The sequence below is a fragment of the Clavelina lepadiformis genome, chromosome 5 (assembly GCF_947623445.1).
Source record: "Clavelina lepadiformis chromosome 5, kaClaLepa1.1, whole genome shotgun sequence".
NCBI lineage: Eukaryota > Metazoa > Chordata > Ascidiacea > Aplousobranchia > Clavelinidae > Clavelina > Clavelina lepadiformis.
This window is the reverse complement of record NC_135244.1, coordinates 15962269-15987885: the sequence shown is the minus strand read 5'-3', so window position 1 is coordinate 15987885 and position 25617 is coordinate 15962269. Positions and strand designations below refer to the sequence as shown.

Below are 25617 nucleotides of genomic sequence, written 5' to 3'. Positions count from 1 at the left end.
CTCACACTCCAGCGTTAATTACAAGACATTTTCATCTCAGAAACAACATACTGTACTCTATTTTTTCTGTGTACTGTTTCTCTGAGAAAATAAAATTTTTGGCATACTGCTTAATCAAGTGGGTCAGAATAAGGCACGTTTGCTTCTGTGATAAGAGCAATTGTACTGTCAACAATCACTTTCGTTGCATTTGATGAATGTATGATTAAATCCGAGCTATTTGGTATTGTTTTTTCTCAAAGGGACTAGAGAATGTATCCGTTATAAGCAAGTTGAAATGCACTAAAAAGAATAGGAAACCATCTGGACTAAAATTTTTATTCGATATAGGCCTATAGCCTATAGTATACGGTTAACCGTTATATACGCATCCGTTGTATGGAAGTTCTACTGTATATTTGCATCAGTTTAAGCTAGTTGTTGTCACCATTTCATAGTTTGTAGCCCCCTGCTCATCAATAAAAAATGTAGATTGTTGATTTCAAAATGCTTCTTACTCCACTTGTGCGTGTGCAGTAGCCTTCACGTTGCTAATTTTCCACAACGAACACAAAAACATGAGAAACTTCAAGTGACCCACTTTGCCTCGCCTTCCCCCTACTACTACAGTAGCTTACTAATATGACCTCTGCTTGTTCCCCTGGTTGAGAAACCTTTGTCCAGTGGTTGAGAAAGCCCAACATCATATGCTAAATTTATAATACTTAATCTAATGCAATAAATATTACTAGCTTGGGCCTAACTAATTACTGTAATGTGCCTTTTTTTTTCAGAAGACATTATTTGTTGAAGCTTTTAGGATATAATTTCAATTAACTTTTAACCTAACCAAGTGTTTTCCACAGGTTTTGGAAAGACAACCAGCAATTAACAGACAGTTAACAAATGAAAATACACTCACCTCACTTATGTTTAAATGTATTGTGGCCCTGAAACTAAAACGTGCATTGGTTTGAGCGAATGCGGGTTGGAATTTCACTAGCTGACTATAGTTCTGACTAACCTAAATTAAACGTCTTAATTGTGAAATATTAAATTTAGATTCAGTTTTCACAATTTATTGGAAATTATCGTTACTGATAATATAAAGTTTGAACATCTATATATCTGCCCACTGAATGAAATGTCACTTAGATATCTTTTGTACACTCACTGTGAACTATTCAACAACTGTCCAAGTCACAATTAATATAAGTGGTAGTAAATGATAAGTGGTATAAATTTTTATAGGGTTGCATTCTCAATATGACGTGAGAGTTAAAGCTACGTGAATGGGAGGTTTTTTGTTTTAAGAGAAAACACTGAAACTATTACTTAGCCCAGTAAGTTGATTACTGGATATAACATGCCGCCCAATATATTTTACTTGAAGGCTCACGATTTGCCGACCACTGTCCCAGTCTAACCTTTGTCAGGTAGCCAATAAATGTAATTATATGTCAAAAATTTCTATTGTAAAAGTTGTTGTTTGTTTCTGTCAAGAGACTACATTGCTCTGTAAAAACTTCTATAAAAAACCCTGCCTTTACAAACCGTAAGCTATACTTCATATATTCAAGACATCACTGATGTTATGACATGAAGAAAACGTGACGTTATGTGAAAATGTAAAATGAAGGCATTGCTAGCTAGGTTATCTGTAGCAACTCATTTGTATGTATGACTACTAGTCTGAAAGTATATGCAACGCATTCATATTTAAATGTAAAAAAACTCGTTGGGCCAGACCTAGTCGTGGAGTAGGTAAGTGTACGATATCAAATGGCATTACAATTTTTCTTTTGGTAGAGAGGATTGTCAAGTACAAATTTTTTTCAAATTAAGAGTGAAAACATAAGTGCACTCTTTTGTAAGGTGTATTCGCTTAATGCTTTTTTTTGCACAAACAATGCTGCAAACGTACAAAATAAATAAGAGTAGTTAGATAAAAAATCTTAATTTTGTAATTTAGCCATTTTACTAGTGCTGATAATTATCAATATTTTGCTAGCTGATAAAAATTTATGTTGCAGTTATTATTATAGGGGTCATTACTGTTCTAGAAGGTTCTTAATACTCTATTCCTCTTTGTGGCAGGTGTAACTGAAACAAAACTTTTCAGTCTTGGATTCCTTGAAATTTTATATCATTTATTAAGCTACAGTTAGATACAAGTTCTACGACGAAACTTTGCAATATCTGAATGCGATTGATTTTCGGAAATGCTCAGAAGTGAAAATATATTTGACTTAGTAAAATGAGCAAGCTTCTTTGTTACAGAAGAACGAAAAAAGCACCGCTTATGTTTTCATTGATTTGTTGGATAGGCACTCTTTTAAACAAAGCAGTTGCCCAGCTCTAGCAACCATGCACGAAGTTCTGCACTATAATGAATAGTTGCTTTTTACATCCATCATCGGATCAACTTTGGTTCTAGTTTTACGAAGTTTCATCTTCAAACGATGAAATAAAGAGGATTTTGTTTTTCTTTTCCTTGGGTCATTAATTTCCATATTTATTGACGCCTTGCACGTGAGCATGGAGATGTCCCCACACGCGTGATGCTGGTTTCAATTATCCAATGATTGGGTTTTTTACATGGGCGCAGCCAGTCACCTCGTACAGCAACGAATTTGTTGATCTTCCAGCAACATCCAAGATTGTCGTGTCACTCTCGTGACAATGTGTGTTGACAATGTCAACATGGTATATCCATATAAAATATACATGGTGTTGCTTGTATTCAGAGTTATATAGTGAATAAGTTCAACTCATATATGCAATATCGAAAAGGGATTTAGAACGTGCCGAAGAACGAGCAAACTCTTCCAACCCAGAGTGCAGAGTAAAATATCGATCTTCTTTGTCAATAGATTTACGTTTTGGATGAAAGGGCCACATAATGCAGGCACTGGGCACTTCACCTCCACCAGATGCCAGCAACCTACAGTGAGACATGTAGCGAACTGATCGACAGAACTACTGTCGGCAAAAGGTCAGAAGCCGCAACAGATAAATAGGCTTAATTCATTTGTCCCATGATTGGGCGAGGCCGGTTTAAGACTGGTCACTGGAAGACGGATCAGGTCCTTCACCTGGGTGTAGCCAGTCACCTCGGTCAGTGGTGAATTGGTGGATCCGCCAGCAATATCCAAGAGCGTCGAGTCACTCTCTTGATGACGTGCGTTGGGAGTGTCCACACCACTCATTGACTCGGTCTGTTCTTCCTCCCAAACGTCAACGTATACAGCGGTGCTTGCTTGCAGTGGTTGCAAACAAACGCCACTCATATAGGCAATATCCGAAAGGGATTTAGAACGTGACGAGGAATGAGCGAACTCTCCCAACACAGATTGCCGAGAAAGACCGTCGAAACTCTTTGCCAATCTTAGATTGACGTTTGGGATAAAAGGGCCGAAATCTGCAGGCTTTTAACCCTTAACCTCCACCGGATGCTCAGCAACCGATGGGAAGACATGTAGCGAACTTATCGACGGAGCTAATGTCGGCAAAAGGTCATAAGTTGCAACAGATATTGCGTCCTCCACCAAGTCAGAAACCGATGCAATTTCATCGTTCAAATAATTAGCAAAGCTAGATAAGGCTTCCGTGACTGCAACATTCGGCAACTTATTCAAGGCCACTGCTAACCCCTGGTCTGCTGGAGGTGAATTATTGTCTAGTCGCCGGTAAAATGATGGAAGAGCTTCTTGGTGGTAGAGAAACAGTTTGTGTCTCCTCCATTAATTAGACCTGGAATCAACACGTTTGCAAATGGTCGAGCTTTTGTGAAATCATTCTTAGAAATTTTATATTTGTTTACTGTAGCTTCAGTTCAATACGTACAGTGATGTTTCGAGGGATTGAACCACGGGCGCCGAACTTGGGTGGACAGGGTGGATTTTTCCGCCCTGGATTTTTCTAACAAATAATAGCGATTTTATGTTCAAAAGGTTATACAGTCAAATCCGGTTAATTGCATTCTGGATAATCACATAATTCGTTTTATCGCATAAAGGGCACAAGTCCCAAACCGTAGGCGTAGTCTATCATTTGTAAAGACAATACTTCGGTTTATCGCATAACGGTTTATTGCATAATCCGCTTAATTGAATAAAAATGAAGATAATTCATTCGATTAATTATTCAAAAGTTTTTAAAAGATAAAATTGAAAACAACGCGCACTGGGAGCGCACACGCAATGCGTAAGCTTTGTGACTTGTACTGCGCTTTGTTACGAAACAATGCTCAATTTAAGCATTAACACGTGGCTGTCAATACGCTCACATTAACATTCGCACTGTTTTAGTTTCATTTAAGCGTTGCGTTAAGATGATGTCGTAATATGTGAAGAAGTTTTACGAAACAAACAAGTTGAAAAAGACGACAACAATAAAGAAAGCTCTGCTGACGCAATCGTTGTGACAACACCAAAAAATAAAGAAGTTCTGCATGTACTTCATACAATTCGCCAACGACTACAGTTTGAAGGGGCGGACATGGCCACATTTGTGCGCTTAAAAACACAAATGCAAGAAAGCTTGTTTTCATCTTTTGCGTGCTTGAATGAATGAATGATCGCTATACACAATAAACGTTAGTGTTTTACGTGTTGACGTCTTTACACGTGACCAGCGTCGCACGTCAAGTAAGAAAATAAGTGGAATTTGCACTATTGCATAAACGCATAATTCGTTTAATCGCATAAAAAGGCTTGGCAAATTGACTATGCAATTAACCGGATTCGACTGATATGCTTTTGTTGGAAGTGTTTTCCCATCTCTGGTGTTACGTCTATACAGACAAACATAATGACCAAAAATAACCTTGGGACGACGCATGTGAAGAGTTTAAAGAGAATAGGGAGAGCAAAACTAGAAGAGGTGCAGAAAATCACGGACGATAAATACAATTGAGCTATAAGTGTTAGGTTAGCATAACCAACAAGTCTAGAATTTTTATAAAAAGCAAAAACTTGTAGCATGGCTGTTGTCGCAAATAACGTTGATTAGAAGTACATTTTATCTTATTTTGTGTTTTTACAACAATCCTTGACACGGGGAATTCCCAAACATATGAACCCATTAACTTTTCCGCCCTACATTTTGTAAACTTCGGCGCCTATGGATTGAACAGATGTTGTTTCATTCCTAATCCGAATTCATATCACGCATTCGTATGAGGACATGCCGGGTAGTCTATAAAATATTACAATTTTCAATCTACTGCATATAGTACAGTTGTCACATGCAGTAGTGTACTTAGTTATATAGCTGTAGTAGCACACATAGTATAATTGTGGATTAATACTAATTTCATGCGGGATGTGTCACAAAAATCTTTTGTTTTCTGACTGTAGTGTGTGTTTTCGAATGTATTGGATTAAGGTTTGTTTTTTTTCACACTTAGAGGAGATATTTACTATTCTCTAATAATTTATATTTTCATATAACACCATTTTAGGAATGTTTCTCAAATTTGTTGATGAACACTGTTGATTAATTAATTACACTGGTCAACACACATTTTGGTGCCAAGAAAGTTTCAACGGTTTTAGGGTATTTTTATGTCGCTGAATCCAAAAATGGCATTAGTTTTTCCGAATTGGCTCTAGTTTTTGAGATATTCCATATTTTTGTTTCAAAAAGTGCTAAAAATACGCAAATTTTGACATAGGTAAAATTCTCTTTATACTACAACTTTGATGAGTCTACATCTGTCTTTTCGATCATGTGCATACAGTATTCTTCTATTTCTGATGCGATATTGTTAAAGACGCAATCGTTAACACAGAGAGCCTTCTTTACGCGAATCATGTTTCATGTGAAAATCAAGCAAAAATTATAAAACTTAGGCGATGTTAGCAGTAAAAAACAGATTTTTGTAACGCAAAACAGGCGACGTCAAAGCAAAAACACTACTTTTAGAAACGCTCAAAGTACATTTAGTAAGCTGTCAAAGCACGGTAATCAATCATATATCGGTACTGTAATACAAAAAAATTAGTCGATGCTTGTAAATTTTCTTTTGTACGACTTTCTGGAATGTGATGCAGCCAAGCAGTCACGTTGGAGACTTCAACAGTAGTCGGCCATCATGGGCATCCCACCTGCCCTGATACCTCTCTTCCATGACCTTAATGTCCTGGTGGAACCTTTCTCCCTGCTCTTCACTTAGATCACCAAGGTTTGCAGGAAAACGATCTAAGTGGCTGAAGAGATAGTGAACCTTGATACTCATCTTCACACCCAAATCTTTCAACTTGGAAAGCATATCTTCCACCAATTCTTGGTAATTTTCAGCTTTTCGGTTACCAAGAAAGTTCTGTGTGACTAAAACAAACGATTGCCAAGCAGCAGACTCTGTGTCTGTCATGGACTGCACAAAACACACATCCTTTATGAGTTTGCGGATCTGAGGGCCATCAAAAATGCCTGCTTTAAGCTTTTCGATGGTCAAAGCAGGAAATGTTCTGCAAATATAGTTGAAGCAATCCCCAGTAGCAGGCAAGGCTTTCACAAATTGCTTCATCAAACCAAGTCTTATGTGCAGCGGTGGAATGATGATCTTCTCACTAGCAACTAAAGGTTCATTTATGATGTTACCTTCACCTACTCTCATGGAATCTCTAAGTGGCCACCCTTTCTTCACCCAGTGATCAGTGCGCGCTCGGCTATCCCACAAGCAGATAAAACATGGGTATTTTGTATAGCCGCTTTGCTGGCCAAGCAAAAAATTTACCATCTTCAAGTCTACACAGATTAACCATTGGTGAGAGTCATAATCCAGTTTCTGTAATACCGTTTTAATGTTGTTGTAGTCTTCTTTTAGTTTTGTTGAGTGGCCAATTGGGAGAGATGCATATCTGTTACCATTATGTAGCAATACACATTTCAAACTCCTTTTCGAACTGTCTATGAATAAGCGCCACTCTTGAGGTCTATATTGTGGCACTCCCATTTTCAGCAGAAGCCCTTCGATGTCTTTGCAGTAAACAAGTTCATCTTGTTGGCTAAAATACGGAAGTAATTCTTTCTCTCTTGTACAGTAGAATGTTATTGAAGCTCCGTTTCCAAGGCAGTTTTTGTCTTTGAGTCAGGATGCCAAAATTTCTGCTGCTTCTTTGGATAAGTTGAGATCCCTGATAAGATCGCTCAGCTCCTCCTGCTTGAATGGCTCTGGAATGAATGGACTGCTTTCGAACACACTTCCACTGCTCTCACTTGCAGAGCATATATATACTGAACGAAAATGTGACAGGTTGTCAATTCAGTCACAGGAAAATGCATCCTCCCAGTGACAAGGCCTAAGCATATTGTCAAACTTCCACTAATGAACTCAATTCTCACTTGAATTACAAAAAACCTCCACGTTTTCCAAACTTAGTTATGTGAGCAATAGCTTGAACTTGACTCGTGGTATTTCTTTCTCTGGCTACAGAACTTTTAAACTCTAATTACAACATCTTTAGTCTACAACAATATAGCTATAAAATGAGATATTGATATGATGTGATAACTGAAGGGAGTACTCTACACTGTACATGCGGTGAACAATACAAAGAAACTGTAGCTTATCAGAATGATGCCGAAAATTGAGGGTTTTCAATGCCTTGTTTCTGAAGTAATAGGATGCTACAATCACAAATAGACATAGTGGAGTATCTGGTCCAAAATAAGTAATGCATACTGCCTAAGAGACATTTCCAATATGCATTTTACTGATGCTTGTGTTCACAATTGGCAGATACTAAAGTTAACGATTTTTCTCTTGTCAAAAATAAAAAACATCGATATCTCAAAAAATAGAGCCAATTCAAAGAAACGAATGTTATTTTCGGACTCAGCAGCCCAAAATTACCCAGAAACCATCAAAATATCCTTGGCACTCAAAAAAAATGTTTTTTTTGTTGGCCAGTGTTATCATTCCTGTGCACTACAACACATCTCTGACATCATGTTTTATCTGCATACTGAGCATAGTTTTGTAATTTTAAAGATATGTTTTTTTTCTTGAAACAATGTGTAAGCCTTATTAAAATTTTTTCTACAGTCTATCCAGTTTGCATCGGGAACCATTTTCTTTACACCGTTCGTTCGTATTTAGCGCCCCCCACGAGTCCCTAATTTTGTTTTCTGATCATTAAATGAGCCGTGTTGATATTAGGTTATAGAAATTCATTCTATGTTGATGTTTGACCTAGAAAGATTTATTTGGTGAGCTTGAATTTTTCTCGTATTCGTCTCTTACAGGTTGCACTCAAACCTTCAACATTTCCTTTACCATGAGATGTTGTTGCAAAACGCCATTTAGTCAGAATTTTGTTTAACTTTATGTTGCACAATGTATATGTGTTTTGCAGCGGTCTGGGTGGTATTTTCTAATACCAGTTTATCCTTTCTTGCAAAAGTGTTTTTCGGTTGTTGATTGAAGTTTATGAATTTGTTTTTTGTTAAAGACTTAAATTGTGGATTTATATTTCAAAACTTGCTCTGAATAACTTCGTGCGAACACTCCTTTTAGTATGTTCCCAGGTTGCTTTCCAGCATCTATTGTGATAAGAAGTGTTCTTTTGGAAATGCCTGCTTCTTAACATAAACATTGTTTTATTTGTCCATGTCTCCTTATGTAAGCTTTAGCTATATGCATCACCCATTGTCTTTAACTCTCATCACTTTCACGCTCCACATGCTCGTACTTCTTTCAGTGAGCAGAGTTAGTCAAGTGAATAAACTAAACCAACAGATGAGTTGTCTTAGCCAGATATGGTGATTGCAACCCCGTAGAAATTTTATAAGCGGTAGTATTGCTTGTGTAATTCGTTAATCTTATTATTGAGAAAGTGTAGAGCATCTATAAGAAAAACCTTTTCTTGTAAACTATTTCTGTTATAATTCTAAACCCTTCCGGCCGACAAAGGTTAGAGTGTTCTAACAGCATGCAAAAATACATTCAGATAATAATTTAACAGGTAAATTAAGTAAAGATACCCTCAAAAAAATCAAAAAAGGTTTCCTCATTTTAGTGTTGACCAGTAGCATCGCTGCGTAAATTTGCCTCACTGTATTTATGTTTGGATAAGATTCTTTGATGAAGTTTCTCGAAGTAGCTAGAAATTTACAAACAGCATATCTATCATTGCATTATGCATTGAACATTTTGTTTTGTGATAATGCTTTGAAATGTGATCTTAGGACTCTAGGTAAAATTACTTCGATTTGCTTCAAAACTTGGTTATTCTTTCCAACTCTATTTATGACCGATTACAATCCTAGCAGACCAATAGTAATGGGATTATATTTTATTCTGAACCCGAAAATTTATGTGAAGCCCGAAAGTTAGATTTACTGAATAAAACAAAGTCGTCTTTTGATGTCATATCCTTCGACTGTCATCCTTTTTAACGCTTTCTGCGAGAGGATAAGCAAGAATTCGGGCCCGAATTTTTCACAAACTTAAATCCGAACCCGACCCGAAAAGCCAAGCCCGACTCACAACTTTGAATCCTACACGTGGGTTTAAGCAGCAAAGCAACTGAGACTTTATTTGAAATTGTAGACTACTAAACATTTATCAAATGGCAGGAATATTATAATATAGCCTACTGTTTTTCTCAGCGCTAAGATAAACCAAAAAGTTGCTTGAAATAATGGTCAGGTTTTGCGCTGCACTTGTTACTGTGGTGTGGTTTGCGAGTTACCCTGCAAGATCGCAAGATGATGAAATTTGTTTGTCCCTTCGTCGACAACGCATCCCTCTGTATCAATGGATACCTCTCAAGGTAAAAGAGGCCCTCCTGGACCAAAAGGTGCTAAAGGGGAGCTTGGTCATTGCGCTTGTCCTGAAAACAAACTGGCGAAATTACAGCAGGAGATTGACGATCTCAGAGGTAAAGCGTTAGGTTGCCAGCTACGGTTAGTGAGAGTTGTAGACTAAACTTTACTACAGCAACTATGAATAACACCATAATATGCTGGTGATGAAATAGATGAAACAGGACAACATTTGGTTAATTCCTTTTATCTATTATTATCTGTTGCAGTAAGTGTGAGTGGCGTGTCTTCAAAATTCAGAACATTCTTCAGCAATTTCGACAAAGGTATCGGTTCGGTATTGGCGACGCTAAAATATGAAATTTGACGTATAGACTATGATAAAGTAACATTGCAGTTCATGTTCTTTAATCGCAGCCAAATTATTTTTGAAGTTGAATACTGTTCGGTTGGACTGAAAAGCGGAAAAGTACAAGACAGTGACATGACAGCCTCCTCCATATACTCTGCAGCTTATCACGTAAAATTAGCGCGACTGGACAACGCCATACAAGGATGCTTAAACTGCCCCAATTCACATGTTGGAGCTTGGGAACCAAGGTAGCCGAGTGCTCTTGCTGGCCGCTTACCTAAGAGCATGACAGTGGCAATAGAGAGAATACACGTTCAATCACATAAAAGGGTTGTTGGTAAACTACACGACCGCAGGTGATGGTAATTGGTGCAATTACGTTTCTAGAACAGCGAGTCCAGCCCATTGGGTACAAGTTGATTTAAGACGACCGACTTTGATCACTGGGGTTGTGACCCAAGGAAGACCTGCAACTCCCGGAAGACCTGACCTAGCTTATTGGGTGACAAGCTACAAAGTGGCTTATGGCAATAACACAGACCACTTTCAGTTTCAAGTGATCCAGACTCAAAATGGAAGTGATTTGGTATATAATCTATAGGCCTATGGCATTTGCTATGTTGTTTGTTGTTTTTCTGCTAAGAGAGTTTTGTGATTAATTTCATATGTGGCGACATCAAATATAATTTGGTTATTTGGTTTTCTGACCTGTTGTACTTTCCATTTTTGCCAGGTCTTTCAAGGCAATCCTGATCATAGTAGTCACGTGACAAACTACTTCCCGTCTCCGGTCGTGGCTAGATATTTTCGAATCATCGTGCAAACCTGGAACAATTACATCGCACTGCGTCTCGAGTACTTGACATGTTAATTTAGGATTTTAACCAAAACGATTTCATGCTTCTGCATCTTCGTATAGGCCTACTTGTGAATAAATGTCGTTGTATATTGCCTTATACGAGTACACTACCGCATATATACGGTTAAAAGTGTAGGCCTAAATATCCTTTTCTGCAAACCAAAAACACATGGTAAATTTTGCGTTCTTCCTATTTCCTAACACCCTTTACCTATTTTATGTTGTGAATGAATTTCTAATTTACTTGGCTTTATTGGTAGGCTATAGCCTATCTACAGATAGCTAATGACGTTATAAAGTTAACTAGAAATGTTCTATACGCTGCGACATGGACGAAGTTTAAGTTGAAAGACATCATATCATTTACTTAGTAATTATATTATCACCATAAGTCATATTATTAAAGCCTATCTATTAAAATCAAAAATTTCGCTTGTCCCAGTAAATTTCATAGAATTTTAGTATTTTGATTTATTTTGTTGCGTTGAATCATTGCTAAATATACCAAATGATCAATGAATTCACTTCCTTGTAGGCGTAGGCTATGTGCTTTTGGTCATTTATAAAAGTTTTGTTTTGAAATGGTTTGCAATAAAAACAACGTAAACTATATAAGACATATACTATAGAAAGGTAATGAACTACGTGTAACGCACTAACGACCACCACATTCTTGATCGATTAATTAAATTTATTGTATCTGGCTTGATACTGTTGGTTATTGTACTTCGGTGGATTGTGAGCACTTGTATGATTTTTCCCGAGACAAAAAATACCACTTGAGGTTTGTAATTGGACGTTTATTGTTTTGACATCATTAATGTGTAGGCTACCTCTCAAGGGGTAGAAAATGGCATGTTTTCAAGAAACTGCATTTGAGAAAGTACACGTTTTCACAACTGTTTTACCTATGGAAAGAAAGTCACTGAGGTCTGGAAATAACTTTTTTTGTTTTACTTAACAAGTGTTCAATGCATGGAATTCTTTGGAATATTTCTGTATATCCCACGAACAGCAACTTCATTGAAGGATTTATTGAAAAGTTGGTAGATGGGACACCTGAAAAATCAACGTTGTTCAATGCCAAAGACTTCATAAACGGAAAGTTTAATGTAGTGAAAAATATCTTAAGCAAAGAGTCTAGTGAGGACAATTTATTTTCTTCAGTATGGGGCAGCCAAATGGCATTTATCTTATTGGTGAAAGGCCTCGATCAAAGAAACGCAGCATCTTTGAAAACACTGAAAAACATTAAAGAGAACACAAGATAAACGGAGTCAACTTTATGATAGAAACCGAACCGAAGAACCTACTCCAAAGTGTGTGTACGGTCTTCTTACCATTGGCAGTGATGAAGTGTCCAACTCGTACCAATACGTTAAATTGCCGTTGGAAGCCTTTCGGTATGATGGCATCGAAGATTGCTTTACTTGGATATCATATTGTGCTGACGAGGACATTTGGAGATCGTACTCTGCAATCGGTTGGCCGCAATAGCGGTAACGCTTGGGGCATAAGACCATTTTGTCATTACAGAAGTCAACCGCAAAGACAAGAAAATTACTGCAGTGAATGTGTATGTGTTCACTTTACGTCGAATCCACTATTGTTGACCCACATAGCGCAACTGAGACTAAGACATATTATAAAGGACTAAGAGTAAGGGCATTTCAATCACCGTTTTTTGTATTTAATTATGAAGAAATGTAATGCCATTTAATATCTCAACATATATAATATGTACATCAACTGTGTTTTCAAAATTGATCCCAGGATGTCGCTTTAACATTAATTTTAAGAAAGTGACATTTCACCTTAAGTAGGTAAAATGGCCCATTATTAAGAATAGGCGGTAAGGTTAAAAGAAAGGTTATGCATTATGTTGATTTTAATCATAGCTGTAGGGCTAAATCGTAGTTAAACATAGATAGTTAAGTTAGATTCGTAGAAGGTAGATTTAGGTTTGGTTTAGGTTACTATGTTACGACATTTCAGTAAGTTTTATCAGTAACGGCAAAAAAAACTTCGAACGTGAAATTTTGTCTGCGTAGGCCAGCATACTTTTAAAAATTAGTTCAGTTGAATACAACAATTCCAAAGAGAACTGCTGACAAGCACATGACGCAACTTGTCAAGGGCAGCATTGGACAGCTTTGATCATGTTCAGACAGCAACTGCTTGCGACACCTTTCGGGATTTCCCCGCTTTTAGATTTCCTTGTGATCGCGTATGTATGTTTAGGAGCCTTGCATATCTTTTCGGTCCATTACTCTCAAACGCGTATTGCAGTGATTATTTACCTGTAGCAAGCAAAGACTAAACTGTTTTTTGAAGAGCAAGCAAAGTTTTTTTCAAAAGACCTGCCGTAAGAAATGTCTCAGGAAAATATCGATAGAGTACATTTTTTCACAGCTGTTCTACTGAGTAAAAAAAAGTTACTTGAAAATGGAAATATATTCCTCTATTCACTTAACAAAAGTTCAATGGAGGGAATTGTTTGGAAGATTTCTGTATATCCTTCGCACAGCAACTTAATTAAAGGATTTGTTGAAAAGTTGGTAGATGGAGAAACTCAAAAATCGATTTGGGTCGAAGCCAGAGCTGCCATAAAAGGAAACTTTACTGGAGTGGAAGATGTTATGAAACAAGTGAGATGCGACAAGCCGTTTCCTACAGTATGCGGCGGTCAAATGGCTTTTACCCTTCGCGCGAAAAGCTTCGATGAAAAAAACGTTGCACTTTTAAAAACACTGGAAAATATCAACGAAACTCACCAGATAAAGAAAATCCATTTTACAATAGAAACTAGTCCATTAAAACCAGAACAAACGTTGACATGTGTGTATGGTCTTCTTGCCATTGTCGATGGTGAAGTATCCAACTTGTATCAATGCGTTGAATTAATATTGGAAGCGTTTCCGGATGATGACATCAGAGATTACTTTACTTGGATATCATATTGTACTGATGAGCATGCATGGAGATCGTACGCTAAAATCGGTGACGTGATTAATGGTCACACCGCTTGGAATAATTAACTTTACTATAACTATATGTACACTTGCATGTTATCTGTGAAGTCTACTAAAAAATCGTCGGAAATTATTAGGTTGCGACACGTTTGCTAGTTATTGCGCAATGTTTGCAGAATCTCTGTAGTTTCATAATATAACGGCACGTCCTGAAAGGAAAGGGATGTTTTAAGCAAGAGAAGATGAAGCTAAAAGGAAGTGGGTATTCCCGTTATACAAATGTACTCACATACACTATTAATGATTTACAAAATCGACCACCTTCTGTCTTCTAATTTGCCTGTTTTAAACGTGCAATTCATAACCTGCAAGATTTTCGTAAAACATTTAGCATGCAAGTCTTGCTTAATTTTGCCTTCCTTCGGCTGAACGTTGTAATTAACTAAATGCTTTTCTCAGAGAAATTAATACCGTGAAGTAATAGAAGCGAAAATATATACTTTGACCGATAAAAGCTCTGTTAAAATTTTTTATTGCGTTAATTTTGCCCCAATTTTAATAATTTTTGGCTAAGCTTATAAAATTTATAGTGTATTTGTTTTGCAGATAGGCTCATGTATACTTGAAAAAACTTATGGATGTAGCTACTGTATATATAGTTTATATACGAATGTGTTTTATTGATTTGATTCTGTAAAAAGTGTGATAAATGTATTACCGCATAGCCTATAGCTGTTTTTATAAAGAAATTTCATTACAACTTCGGCAATTTTGAACAACAGTCAAATATTATTTAAGACAAAAGTCAAATTGAACAATAAAAAATTAACATGTATTTGTCTATAAAACTGTGTTTATATTTAACTTATCGTAATCAATCAGTTAACTTTTAGTTCCGACGCAAATGAAACCAAAAAAACTGTACAGTGCAGTATACATATAGGTTAATAGAATATAGATAGATCTCTTTACTATTCACACTGCGAAAGAATGAATGACGAAAGAGTCCTCGAATTACTTCAAACCGATTTAGGCCGGCAAGCTTGGTAAAGCTTTTTTCATCATTCGAAAGAAGACCTACTCCTAGTTTCGCCTTTTTGAAAACTGTTCTGAAATAACATCCCGGTTAAGTTTGCACAATGAATCGGATCAGTTTATACGAACTTAGGTGACAAGTGCGAACTTATAATAGCAGTATTTTACAATAGACACTGCAGTATTCAGAGTATTGAGTAGAAAACTCTACCAATCCTACTTTATGTACGGTATATACCGTAACTATAATATGTGTGAGAGTCATACGTCAAGAAATGCTATTGTACTTACCTGATATAGGCATAATCATAATTTGGAGCTTGAGTTTAGCCATTATGGATTAAGTAACATTTGAGAAATGCAAGCTAGATCACGTTTTTGCTTGTTAGTGGCTTTTTCACCGAAAGTATACTATATTTAGTATAGGTCACGCAGCCCATAGTGAAATATAGGCAGAAGGGGAATTGGTTTACAAAAAGTTGATTTTATTAGGCTTTAATTGGAATTTAGACTGTAAGAAATTTTAAGATTAGGTTATGTTACTATATTATAACAATAAAGTTAGGTTAAAAAAAAATTGGAAAAAAAAGATTTGAACAGACAAATTTTTCCGGTATGTTAGCGGCAACATGTATAGTTGGGTGTTGTCAACTATAATGACAAACATAAAAAATAGTAACCTACGTAAGCAGTCTTACACAGGCAATGATGGGATAAAAAGGGTGACCTTGTTTGGGTTTGGCAACCCATCCAAAACATTTACCAACTGATGTGATGTCAAGGAATTTTTTTATTGTTTTAAAGAAAAAGTTTATAAATATATCAAGCAAATGCTAATCCAGCTTGACAATTGGGAACCGATGCAACACAATTGTCCGCTTGCAAGACCTAAAGATGATGAGCAGTATTCAAGGACAAATAGTACAGCAGGTATTAACGAATATGCTGAGTCACTAATTGTAGTAAAAGCCGCTTACTTTCATCATTTCAAAGGGAATCAGATTTACTCCCAGTGCCCATCTAGTTATAAGCTACATAGGCTATAGTTTAAAACAGCACATGATTTTTCAGCATAAAAAGTTTAATCACAAAAGACGATGAAACAACGTAGAGTGTAATCATAAACTAAGTTTGGCGATAGACTTGCTTCACACGTCCGCGATCGGATGAACTTTGCCTCTTTTTTTAAGAAGTGTCATCCTTAAACGATCAAATATAGATTTCGTTTTTCTTTTCTTAGTTTCTATGTCTTCCATATTAATGGAAACATATTTGGGACCATCCCCATGTATGTGCTGGCTTAATTCATTTGTCCCATGGTTGGGCGAGGCCGGTTTAAGACTGGTGACTGGAAGACGGATCAGGTCCTTCACCTGGGTGTAGCCAGTCACCTCGGTCATTGGCGAATTGGTGGATCCGCCAGCAATATCCGAAAGCGTCGAGTCACTCTCTTGACGACGTGCGTTAGGAGTGTCCACACCACTCATTACCTCGGTCCGTTCTTCCTCCCAAACGTCAACGTATACAGCGGTGCTTGCTTGCAGTGGTTGCAAACAAACGCCACTCATATAGGCAATATCCGAAAGGGATTTAGAACGCGACGAGGAATGAGCGAACTCTCCCAACACAGATTGCCGAGAAAGATCGTCGAAACTCTTTGCCAATCTTAGATTGACGTTTGGAATGAAAGGGCCGAAATATGCAGGATCTGAACCCTTTACCTCCACCGGATGCTCAGCAACCGATGGCGAGACATGTAGCGAACTTATCGACGGAGCTACTGTCGGCAAAAGGTCAGAAGCCGCAACAAATATTGCGTCCTCCACCAAGTCAGAAACGGAGGCATTTTCATCGTATAAATAATTAGCAAAGCTAGACAATGCCTCCGTAATTGCCACATTCGACAACTGATTCAAGGCCACTGCTACACCCTGGTCTGCCGGAGGTGAACTAGTGTCCAGTCGCCCAGAAGCGATGGAAGGGCTTCTGGGAGGTGGAGAAGCAGTTTGTGTCTCCTCCACCAGCTGGACATCTGGACCTGAAATCAACACATTTGCAAATTGTAAATTTTATGTAAAATTACGCTCAGACATTTTATATTTGTATTGTTTCAATTCAATATGTACCCGATGTTTCGAGGGATTGAACAGATGTGGTTTCATCCCTCGTCCGCTTCCAAATCATGTACTCGTATGAGGACATGCCGATGTAGTCTAAAATATAACACAACTTGCAATCTACTACGTACAGCATAACTTTAAAAAAGCCTATTTCAGATGTGAGGTACTGTTTGGTTGCAATTGTAGCTACTAAATGTATCATTTAGTTCGCGACTGTCACATCTACTACACGTAATAAAATACCTCATTTAAAACACTTACACAGATGTATGTGACTACATAGCAAGTGTCCCCATAGGAGCAGGCCGACCAACATGAGGACCAGCTTTATTCCTAAAACTACTTCAAACACCAACCATGGGACTGATGAGTTTTTCCACCAAACATCTACAGAAAAGGGAAAATTTTGGAAAACATTTCCCCCATTCGTGGGTGAATGTGCCGATGCACTATCCATATTGCATGCGTTGCATGAATGAAAATGAAACTGTTTTAACACCTACTAGGATTCAGGTGTTCGAAGTTGATGGCGTTCACAAACACAAAACTTGAGAAAACGCCCATCGCACTAAGGCCGCATAGCGCACAAACGACTACACCGATGAAGTAACTAAAAAAAACACAAAGGTGTTAGCACTGGCGCAAAACAGTCGAATATTACGAGAAAAGCATCGTAAGTATCCGAAATTAGTCATAATTAACTTCACCGATAGTTTTTTCCTCCAACACAGTTATTCAACCATCGGCAGTGGTGATCAAAGTTTTCAACACACTTGTTACAAGAGCCGCAATGCTTGCTTTTGTTTCCACTAAAAATTGTTGATCTTGTTAGGAAATTGTTGCACGATCGTTGAGAAAGGTTGTACAAATTGTATAAATTATGGAAATCAATCTAAGACAATAACGTTTCACTTACACGGGCACTTCGCACAGCCAGCAAATATGATCCACGATTACATGTGGTCTTGCAGAGCGGTCGAATTTCCTAAATATTCTTAAGGGCTGATATATGTGTCCAATAACATGGTCATCTGCCGGATCACTTGTGGTGGCAATGATTATTATTGTGACCAAGGCCAGGTACAGCGGTGAAATAATCTGCGGGTGAAATCGATTAAACTAAACTTTGTGGTTTTGTTTATATAACTACCAGAAATGTTTGGTTACTATATCTATACTTACAGCGTACGCTAGCAGTTGCCAGACACTAGGCATAGCTGGCACTTCGATACCAAAAAATATTCCAGCGAAAAGGATTATGATAAACCAGGCGATGACCTGTAAACAAACCAGTTACCGGTACCAAGGTTTTCAAAATCTCGGTCTTACAAAATTCATATTCAATGGTACGCTAAACTATCAGTTTTATTTCAAGTTATGCTTAACTTACTCTACTCGAGCGCACTCAGTTTTATGTAAAACGTTGGGTTTCGAGCCTCCAAAAACTTACCGAGTAGTTACCGTCAAAAGTTTACTATGTAAGTTTGGCCACATGTACTTGCAGTAATTTACAATTCACACACAAGTACAACAGAAGTTTTATTAAACGCGCTTTGTATAGCTTTTTATAAAAAAATTTCCCGTGCAAAATTAGCCGTAAATTTGTAACAAAATCTGAAAAGTCAGAGTACTGTTACCTGATAATGGTGTCGAGGCGCATGCCAACCGTTCCTCCGAACAAATGGCTTCGATTCAGTTGGCAATGAAACAGGTAAAATAGCAGATTTGCTTCCACAAGTCACCATAATTAAACCTGAGATGGAAAACGGTTTGTATTTTGTTGATTGTTGTGAAGGTATTGCAAGGACGGAATTTATTAAAAGTGTAGGCTACACCGGTAAGACGATAATCACCTGTAAGACGGAATATGCTTACCTGACTATCAATAGTAACAGCAAATAAAACTTCAAACCGTTATCGAAAATGTAATCTGAAATCGAAATCAACACGTTGACCGGTAACTAGTTTGTAAGCCACAGGTTATGCAGTAAATGTTATACCAGTAACTGCTAAAGTAATAATAATACCATACTATAACAACAATGGTATGATATAATCATTATCATATGAAGTTAATCACGGATCTTGGTTGGTATGTGCAACATACGACATAAAGTTTCGTTTTATTTCGCGTTTATTGATGCAAGTGTGACTCAATAGACAACGCAAATAAACCCTAATGACAAGAATTTTTCCAATGAACGAGATCAAGGTTTAGGCGTACATGACTAGCAATTAAGGTTATACTGATAATGAAAATTCGCAAAGGAAAGTAAGTAAACTAGAATTTAACATGGATTGTAACAGCTATGGTTATCATCAGAATACAGCATTGTAACGGTTACCATTATTATAATACAGTGTAACGGCAAGTTACTACCCTACCATGCTATGCATAGCTACTGGGACGGTAGGACTACCAACTTTTCCATGTCTTGTTTGTATCCTTACTAGGTATGCATTAAATTATTTGATAATACCACCTATATTGATCAGAACAAACGCATTATAACCTTAAAATATTATTATATATGCCTTACCTTAGTGGACGAAATGAAATTCCACAGAGTTTTCCTTTTGACTTCCAACAGACAGTAGGAATAACCAGAGTATAACATCTTTTTTTCTTGCTAGTTTCACACTGAACTTTGCTTTGTGACGACAGACCATAGTCATCGTATTTGTTTGTTATTAAATAGAAAAACAATTATGAGTTAAAAATGAAATTTTTCATCAAACGTTTTGAGATGTCAAAATTGTTATACAAATGTACTGGTTAGTTTTTCTGTTGTTGTTCATACCGTTCACTAGTGATCCTTGACTGTAGGGAGCGAAAAGTAAGCTGTCATGGGACGGTAAGACGAGAAATCCACTCACAACATCAATGATCGGGGAAAAGTAGCAAAGTCCTGAGAGCTTTAACAGAGGTTCTTAAACGTTTAGAGACGCGCCTCCATTTGACGATGCCAAAATACTCGCGCCCCACCCTATTGCAAAATCAAAAAATATTCCACAGAACAACAATTTATTTGCATATAGTCATATAACTTTCATCAATGGGAGGGATGTAGCCTATTGCTTTATGGAAACCAAACATTTGACAACCGACAGCAATTGACTTTGCAGCTTGGTTGTAAAAACGCGTTTCTTCATAACTTATAGAAAGTTTGTTATTTCTTGCGCCTCCTTATGAAGCTGAGTTTTTTGAATGAAATCTGAGCTTCGATTTCAGATACGTGCTTCATAGAAATTGCGTAATACTTTATGTAGTGACTAGACTAGGTCAAGACACATGTCGTAAAGCAATTGTATTCTAACTGTAGTACATTCACGTAGACTCACATTACGATTTACAAAATAATTATTATTAATTTCTTTTTATGATTTTAAGCAGAAACGTGCTCTTTTGGTTAAGTTTCAAAACAAGTCTACACAAAACATTTAAATAATGTGATTATGATATTGGGACGATCAGCTTTGAAAACATTGTGTAGAGGGAAAAATCTTATAAGGTTTTTAAGACAATTGCTGCCATCGAAGTGGAATCACCAGCATACAGAAGTCTCTTAAAAATCGTGGTAGGTTAAAATTTTTTCAGGTTTTGGACTGCAGTAAGACTATAATTTTATGTAGGGAATAAAAAACGACTGCTTAACACTAATTATACGCATGATTTCTGCTCCGCAAAGATAATGGCGCAAAATAAACAATACAAAATGCAAGACTAAGCACGTCAGAACCATGTTATGGCGGATTCGATATAAACGCTTTGTTTTTAAGCTGACAACAATGAGCAGAGTCGTCATCATATAGTGTCAAATTTGCTTCACGTTGCTGTTATTTTACTAATTTATAATGAACAAACCGGGTGAAGTTGGTTTTTTGAATGCTAATTTAAAATAAACAAACAAAGAATTGAGGTTGCAGTGTACGTCAACATTTGTGCTTTTACGTACAATTTTTCGTCAAGGTAAAAAAGATGAGATATATAAAGAATATTAAATTGTGGATATACAAACATCATACATTCCTTGTTGATTCTACGATATTATATTAATTATGACAGTTTGTTACTGAAATTGTGAGAGCAAGAACACGAATTGTGTACCAACTAGGCATTCAGCAACATGTTTGCCTTATTTTTTTACTATATAACGGTGTAAAATGAAAACAGTAGAGTGTGCACATTTTGATTCTGCAGGTGCCACAATTTCTACAACTCCGTAAATTCCATACTTTTGATCTAAGTTGTTGCCTGCGCCAAGCAAGAAGGTAGCCGTTCCTTTGCTGCTAGTCAATGATGTTTACGCTGTTCTACTCACTGAATATACTCCATACCGAACAACTTTAATTAAACCCTAATTAACCAAATTCAACTTTTTGTATAACCATTCTCCTGCCCTAAGGAACCTATATTTAACAACAGAAACCATACCCATGGTCACTTAGCATTTGTAGGTAACTCGTTGTTTGTGTCTCAATTGTGACTCGTTTGTAAATGCTGAACACCTGAAAAGAGCTCACAGCAATCTCATTGCTCTTGTAGTGTCCAATATTTTGAACCCCTTCAAACTTTTGAAATTTTTATCGATTTTATTTGTTCTCCATTAGTTTGTCGTTTAAACAGTATGTGATTGGATGTTGTTTGAAATTTATATTTTCGTTGTAAGTTAGTCATGAAATCCTGAGAGGTGAGAGTCTAGATTTGAGAGTTGTAGCAAGTTCTAAATAAAATCGGATTTTGTGAAAATTCTGTTGTAGCTATTTGAAGTCATTTGTCATGTTATTTGATGTTGAAAATTCCCCAGCCGCCGGATACCGAATTTAATTACTGATTGCGTAACCAGCTAGACTAGCCTATGTATTGCATCTCACACTCCAGCGTTAATTACAAGACATTTTCATCTCAGAAACAACATAGCCTAGCCTACTGTACTCTATTTTTTCTGTGTACTGTTTCTCTGAGAAAATAAAATTCTTGGCATACTGCTTAATCAAGTGGGTCAGAATAAGGCACGTTTGCTTCTGTGATAAGAGCAATTGTACTGTCAACAATCACTTTCGTTGCATTTGATGAATGTATGATTAAATCCGAGCTATTTGGTATTGTTTTTTCTCAAAGGGACTAGACTACTAGAGAATGTATCCGTTATAAGCAAGTTGAAATCCACTAAAAAGAATAGGAAACCATGTGGACTAAAATTTTTATTCGATATAGGCCTATAGTATACGGTTAACCGTTATATACGCATCCGTTGTATGGAAGTTGTACTGTATATTTGCATCAGTTTAAGCTAGTTGTTGTCACCATTTCATAGTTTGTAGCCCCCTGCTCATCAATAAAAAATGTAGATTGTTGATTTCAAAATGCTTCTTACTCCACTTGTGCGTGTGCAGTAGCCTTCACGTTGCTAATTTTCCACAACGAACCCAAAAAATGAGAAACTTGAAGTGACCCACTTTGCCTCGCCTTCCCCCTACTACTACAGTAGCTTACTAATATGACCTCTGCTTGTTCCCCTGGTTGAGAAACCTTTGTCCAGTGGTTGAGAAAGCCCAACATCATATGCTAAATTTATAATACTTAATCTAATGCAATAAATATTACTAGCTTGGGTCTAACTAATTACTGTAATGTGCCTTTCTTTTTTTTTCAGCAGACATTATTTGTTGAAGCTTTTAGGATATATTTTCAATTAACTTTTAACCTAACCAAGTGTTTTCCACAGGTTTTGGAAAGACAACCAGCAATTAACAGACAGTTAACAAATGAAAATACACTTGCCTCACTTATGTTTAAATGTATTGTGGCCCTGAAACTAAAACGTGCATTGGTTTAAGCGAATGCGGGTTGGAATTTCACTAGCTGACTATAGCATTCAGTTCTGACTAACCTAAATTTAACGTCTTAATTGTGAAATATTAAATTTAGATTCAGTTTTCACAATTTATTGGAAATTATCGTTACTGATAATATAAAGTTTGAACATCTGTATATATCTGCTCACTGAATGAAATGTATCTTAGATATCTTTTGTACACTCACTGTGAACTATTCAACAACTGTCCAAGTCACAATTAATATAAGTGGTAGTAAATGATAAGTGGTATAAATTTTTATAGGCTTGCTTTCTCAATATGACGTGAGAGTTAAAGCTACGTGAATGGGAGGTTTTTTGTTTTAAGAGAAAACACTGAAACTATTACTTAGCCCAGTAAGTTGATTACTGGATATAACATGCCGCCCAATATATTTTACTTGAAGGCTCACGGTTTGCCGACCACTGTCCCAGTCTAACCTTTGTCAGGTAGCCAATAAATGTATTTATATGTCAAAATATTTCTATTGTAAAACTTATTGTTTGTTTCTGTCAAGAGACTACATTGCTCTGTAAAAACTTCTATAAAAAACCCTGCCTTTACAAACCGTAAGCTATACTTCATATATTCAAGACATCACTGATGTTATGACAGGAAGAAAACGTGACGTTATGTGAAAATGTAAAATGAAGGCATTGCTAGCTAGGTTATCTGTAGCAACTCATTTCTATGTATGACTACTAGTCTGAAAGTATATGCAACGCATTCATATTTAAATGTAAAAAAACTCCTTGGGCCAGACCTAGTCGTGGAGTAGGTAAGTGTACGATATCAAATGGCATTACAATTTTTTTTCAAATTAAGAGTGAAAACATAAGTGCACTCTTTTGTAAGGTGTATTCGCTTAATGCTTTTTTTTGCACAAACAATGCTGCAAACGTACAAAATAAATAAGAGTACTGTAGTTAGATAAAAAAGTCTTAATTTTATAATTTAGCCATTTTACTAGTGCTGATAATTCTCAATATTTTGCTAGCTGATAAAAATTTATGTTGCAGTTATTATTATAGGGGTCATTGCAGTTCTAGAAGGTTCTTAATACTCTATTCCTCTTTGTGGCAGGTGTAACTGAAACAAAACTTTTCAGTCTTGGATTCCTTGAAATTTTATATCATTTATTAAGCTACAGTTAGATACAAGTTCTACGACGAAACTTTGCAATATCTGAATGCGATTGATTTTCGGAAATGCACAGAAGTGAAAATATATTTGACTTAGTAAAATGAGCAAGTTTCTTTGTTATAGAAGAACGAAAAAAGCACCGCTTATGTTTTCATTGAATTGTTGGATAGACACTCTTTTAAACAAAGCAGTTGCCCAGCTCTAGCAACCATGCACGAAGTTCTGCACTATAATGAATAGTTGCTTTTCACATCCATCATCGGATCAACTTTGGTTCTAGTTTTACGAAGTTTCATCTTCAAACGATGAAATAAAGAGGATTTTGTTTTTCTTTTCCTTGGATCATTAATTTCCATATTTATTGACGCCTTGCCCGTGAGCATGGAGATGTCCCCACACGCGTGATGCTGGTTTCAATTATCCAATGATTGGGTTTTTTACATGGGCGCAGCCAGTCACCTTGTACAGCAACGAATTTGTTGATCTTCCAGCAACATCCAAGATTGTCGTGTCACTCTCGTGACAATGTGTGTTGACAATGTCAACATGGTATATCCATATAAAACATACATGGTGTTGCTTGTATTCAGAGTTATATAGTGAATAAGTTCAACTCATATATGCAATATCGAAAAGGGATTTAGAACGTGCCGAAGAACGAGCAAACTCTTCCAACCCAGAGTGCAGAGTAAAATATCGATCTTCTTTGTCAATAGATTTGCGTTTTGGATGAAAGGGCCACATAATGCAGGCACTGGGCACTTCACCTCCACCAGATGCCAGCAACCTACAGTGAGACATGTAGCGAACTGATCGACAGAACTACTGTCGGCAAAAGGTCAGAAGCCGCAACAGATAAATAGGCTTAATTCATTTGTCCCATGATTGGGCGAGGCCGGTTTAAGACTGGTCACTGGAAGACGGATCAGGTCCTTCACCTGGGTGTAGCCAGTCACCTCGGTCAGTGGTGAATTGGTGGATCCGCCAGCAATATCCAAGAGCGTCGAGTCACTCTCTTGATGACGTGCGTTGGGAGTGTCCACACCACTCATTGACTCGGTACGTTCTTCCTCCCAAACGTCAACGTATACAGCGGTGCTTGCTTGCAGTGGTTGCAAACAAACGCCACTCATATAGGCAATATCCGAAAGGGATTTAGAACGTGACGAGGAATGAGCGAACTCTCCCAACACAGATTGCCGAGAAAGACCGTCGAAACTCTTTGCCAATCTTAGATTGACGTTTGGGATAAAAGGGCCGAAATCTGCAGGCTTTCAACCCTTAACCTCCACCGGATGCTCAGCAACCGATGGGAAGACATGTAGCGAACTTATCGACGGAGCTAATGTCGGCAAAAGGTCATAAGTTGCAACAGATATTGCGTCCTCCACCAAGTCAGAAACCGATGCAATTTCATCGTACAAATAATTAGCAAAGCTAGATAAGGCTTCCGTGACTGCAACATTCGGCAACTTATTCAAGGCCACTGCTAACCCCTGGTCTGCTGGAGGTGAATTATTGTCT

The 25617-nt window shown here is 37.1% G+C and overlaps 2 protein-coding genes and 1 long non-coding RNA gene across 3 annotated transcripts; 2 read left to right on the top strand and 1 right to left on the bottom strand.

Annotated features, from left to right (window-relative positions):
* The first annotated feature begins 9643 nt into the window (after positions 1–9643).
* LOC143459572 (lactadherin-like) lies at positions 9644–10976 on the top strand. Its single transcript, XM_076956786.1, has 5 exons — positions 9644–9869; positions 10023–10079; positions 10188–10353; positions 10493–10691; positions 10839–10976. The coding sequence occupies exons 1-5, from the start codon at positions 9746–9748 to the stop codon at positions 10974–10976; spliced, it is 684 nt and encodes a 227-aa protein (XP_076812901.1). The 5' UTR covers positions 9644–9745.
* A 5058-nt stretch (positions 10977–16034) lies between these two features.
* Positions 16035–19691, bottom strand: LOC143460043 (uncharacterized). The gene is made up of 10 exons (XM_076957399.1): positions 19632–19691; positions 18967–19021; positions 18729–18844; positions 18274–18369; positions 18008–18189; positions 17799–17900; positions 17595–17701; positions 17353–17478; positions 17098–17184; positions 16035–17009 (listed from the first exon to the last, which is right to left on the bottom strand). Exons 3-10 carry the CDS (start codon positions 18834–18836, stop codon positions 16120–16122), a joined length of 1698 nt encoding a protein of 565 aa, XP_076813514.1. The 5' UTR covers positions 18837–18844; positions 18967–19021; positions 19632–19691; the 3' UTR covers positions 16035–16119.
* On the top strand, positions 19309–19796 carry LOC143460045 (uncharacterized). The gene is made up of 3 exons (XR_013117822.1): positions 19309–19363; positions 19453–19545; positions 19726–19796. It is a non-coding gene; the product is annotated as an uncharacterized LOC143460045 (long non-coding RNA).
* Positions 19797–25617: the final 5821 nt, after the last annotated feature.